Raw genomic sequence first — 3,272 nt, 5'->3', positions numbered from 1 at the left:
AAAATATCGGTAAATCGATATATCGGTCGATCTCTACTCTTTAAGCTTTATTCTTCTACATCAGTAGAAACTCACCTCATAATGTTCATATTCCTCCACATTAAACTTTGAGAAATCCAGCCAGCCGAACTGGAGAGCCTGAAACACATAACATGCGATCATCAGGAACAGCGGATCAGCAAACACGCCTGATGAAGCTTCAGAGAGACTCTGGATTACCTTGTGAACGGCCCGTAGACAGTCAAGGATATTCAGATTGTACATGCAAGCTCCAAAAGATGCATCTCTGTTGAATGCAATGAAAAATTAAGTCAAAGATGAACAGAAACCTAGAAATTAACCAAAAGAAATAAGATTCACGGTTACTACTGATTTAAATACATTTAGTATTTTCTCTGTGGACAGAAAAACTTGATATCTCATGAAATGCATGTTCTTAAATAACGAAGGGGATAAATTTTAATTACCGAAAAGGAAGATAAGATCCATTTTGAGAGACCAGAAGGCTGTATGCTTCTTCTGGTGTTTTCTGTAGATGCATTACCTAAAAGAGGACAAAAGTGACTTTTCCACATCTAAATATCAAAATAAACTACAAGCAATGTTTTCCTTGCATATACATGCTAAACCATTAGAAAAATGAAGAATATTTCATCAGGTTGCACTTTCATGAAAGTGAAGTCTTTAGGCTAAATGAACAGTAAATATAAAGCTGGACTGGGAAACTTACAGCATAAGAGCCGATCAAATTCGCAGCATTGGCTTGTTTCTTTCGGTCACCACAGGTATAAAACACAATTGTCTTCTTTGCAAGAGCACAAGACTGTTGAATTAGAAGAGCACAAATTTAAAAGCATTTCAATACAATTACAACAACACTTGCATGCTTGCATACAAAGACTGTGTTTAATGTGCCGGCATAATGAAGCGTCATTACCTTCAGCTTCTTGTTGAGTTTGCAACAGAAGCGATAAAACATGGCCAGGTTGAGCGGGCCAAAGTCTGCATAGAAGCTGTTCAAATATAAAAATCAAAGAGGTCATTGATAAAGGTCTGGTGCAATCCATAGAAACCATATGTACATTTAAAAGGCTGTTCTACGGGGGGAAAAACACAATATTGAATCTTTTAGACAAAATGTGCATGCATGTTTTATCATATTTGATCCCTCAAAAGATCCTGAGGATCAGATTTGAGACTCTAAAAAATTATTGATGGAGAATCAAGCAAAGCTGAGCTGCTTCAGTCCAGTAAGTGTTCATCTGGAGATATTACTGCAGTTATCCTGACGCTTACTTGATAAAAATCAGTCAAGATTTGACACGAGAAGCTCCAGCTGAAGCTGGACGCTTGTACAATTACACTAAAAGAGTCTAAACTATCAATCAGAGACAGAAGGCATGGAGTAGATTGAGTGTGACAGCTAACTTTCGATCATTTAAAGACCTTTCATGTATCAAATACGACACTTTATAGAGTTTATTGAATTATACTGTCCCTAATCATGAGCCATTCGACAGTATTTTAGAAGTAATGCATAATGGCACTCTCACTTCTCATAGGAAAGCTCTTCATCGATGCAGAAACAGTGTCTGTCAGGACTGCCCTTCACCTTCTGATGAAGAAGAGCAAAATACAGCTGATCTGAAAAACACAAGAAGTCAAACTATAAGGCAATCTCCCACAATCTGCAGTCTGTGAATGTAAACACATATGAGTGCATGTATTGGTTTGAATCCGCGTACCGGAAGTGAGTTCTCAGACAAACCCTATGTGCATGATTAAGAAAAAAACACAAAAAATATGAGCCTCACCTTTAATGAACTCGACGCAGTTTGACAGAGCACACGTTTCTACTGTAACGTTGTTCCGGAGCATTATTTAATCTCGGATTAGTTTAATAATAATAAAGCCAAAACACATTCACCCAAAACGGTCTAATTTAGGTCGAGACTTCAAGAAATTATGCAGCGAATTTAAAAGAATGTAAAATATCAAATTTGTACGTCTCGAACCGGTTTTACGCAATAAAACCTGCATTAAAAATAATTAAATTAGAACTATGAAATAAAATAACGCCACACGACGCGAGCGATCTCCCTCTCGCCTGAAGTCCGAATAAAGTTCAGTTTAAAATCCAACGCAACGTTAAACCGTTTCCCGGCGCCTGATTGGCTCACAGCCACACCGTTAACACGTCAATCACATGAAGCTCCTCCCTCCAGAATTTAAATTGAGCAGCAGGCAGTATTCGACTCTAATTGGCACGCTGCCCAAGCCGTTGCTAGGAGAGGAGAGCCGATTGGCCAATAGAATCTCACGTCACTCTGACTGAACGCTTTGATCCGCTATTACACACATTTCGCGGTGAGCGAACAGAACGAAGCAGCTCGTTCCGTCTCTAACGTTACACAGACACCATTAGAGAGTCATCCTGACATATAATCAACGCTAATCGATACATAAACAGCACTTAGTTTGTGATCTCATGTTTCGTGTTAAAACGACCATCCCGTGCTGTAAACCGCCAAACAAACCCCTGACAGGATTTGTACGACAGGACTTGACGACCGGTTTAACCCTTTGAGGCAGTTCCGGCAGCGTCTGTAGTTTGTTTACCTGTGATACGAAGGTAAATATCGCTCTTGGACTCCGTCTGCTCCCTCAGAGACGCGCGGAGTCTTTTCCTCGACTCGCTCCGTCGCTCGCTCTTGCGCTTCATGCCTCCCTACGCGTGAAAAGATGGCGTTTCAAACGCGAACGCGCGATGGAACAAGCATTTGCGCTTTGGTTTGCGTAGTCCGGCTCCTAACGGCTCCATGCGCTGCAGACCAAAGTATATTTGCAGCCAGTTGTCCTGCCAGTGACGTAGGGAAGGCAAGTTTGTTCTAAAAGCCTTGCGAGTGACGTCACTGCGCCACCATCCCTCTGCCCAACATCCGGGCACCGACGAGGTTTTTTCTGACGACTTTGGCCTCGTTTACACTGCAGGTCATTATGGAAGGATATTCCGGACTATTTTCAAAGGGAATTGCAAATTGTATTTTCAATTGCGTTTTCCATATGTGGACGCATAAATTGTGACAATCCAAATGCAATTGCAAATCCAAATTTTCGCTTTCGCGAACGCACAGTGACTGCCAAATTTCAAATTAAAAAGCAAAGTCCATTTGCAACTGTATTTCCCATGTTTTAGGAGTTATGAGCCTGTCATATTTAAATAGCAATATTAATTACCACGTCTGCTTTTTCACTCTAGCTGCGTCGCACAT

The 3,272-nt window shown here is 40.7% G+C and overlaps 1 protein-coding gene across 6 annotated transcripts in view; it reads right to left on the bottom strand.

The window, feature by feature from the left end:
- The window catches only part of LOC107726879 (dual specificity protein phosphatase CDC14A-like), a 20,109-nt gene extending 17,227 nt beyond the window's left edge, over positions 1-2,882 (bottom strand). For 3 of the 6 annotated variants that reach the window (XM_016536581.1, XM_016536585.1, XM_016536586.1), the window contains exons 1-8: positions 2,803-2,865; positions 2,620-2,753; positions 1,554-1,644; positions 938-1,013; positions 731-823; positions 468-544; positions 220-286; positions 76-138 (exon numbers count right to left, since the gene is read on the bottom strand). In XM_016536581.1, the coding sequence (XP_016392067.1) occupies positions 76-138; positions 220-286; positions 468-544; positions 731-823; positions 938-1,013; positions 1,554-1,644; positions 2,620-2,722 (570 nt within the window). In that variant the 5' untranslated portion in view covers positions 2,723-2,753; positions 2,803-2,865. Of the gene's footprint in view, positions 1-75; positions 139-219; positions 287-467; positions 545-730; positions 824-937; positions 1,014-1,553; positions 1,645-1,814; positions 2,094-2,619 lie in introns of those variants that run through there. The other 3 variants (XM_016536583.1, XM_016536582.1, XM_016536584.1) reach the window with 3 other exon arrangements.
- Between the last annotated feature and the right edge of the window lie 390 nt (positions 2,883-3,272).

Source organism: Sinocyclocheilus rhinocerous, unplaced genomic scaffold (assembly GCF_001515625.1).
Source record: "Sinocyclocheilus rhinocerous isolate Xijiao unplaced genomic scaffold, SAMN03320098_v1.1 scaffold1808, whole genome shotgun sequence".
Taxonomy (NCBI): domain Eukaryota; kingdom Metazoa; phylum Chordata; class Actinopteri; order Cypriniformes; family Cyprinidae; genus Sinocyclocheilus; species Sinocyclocheilus rhinocerous.
This window is presented reverse-complemented; position numbering and strand designations above follow the sequence as displayed.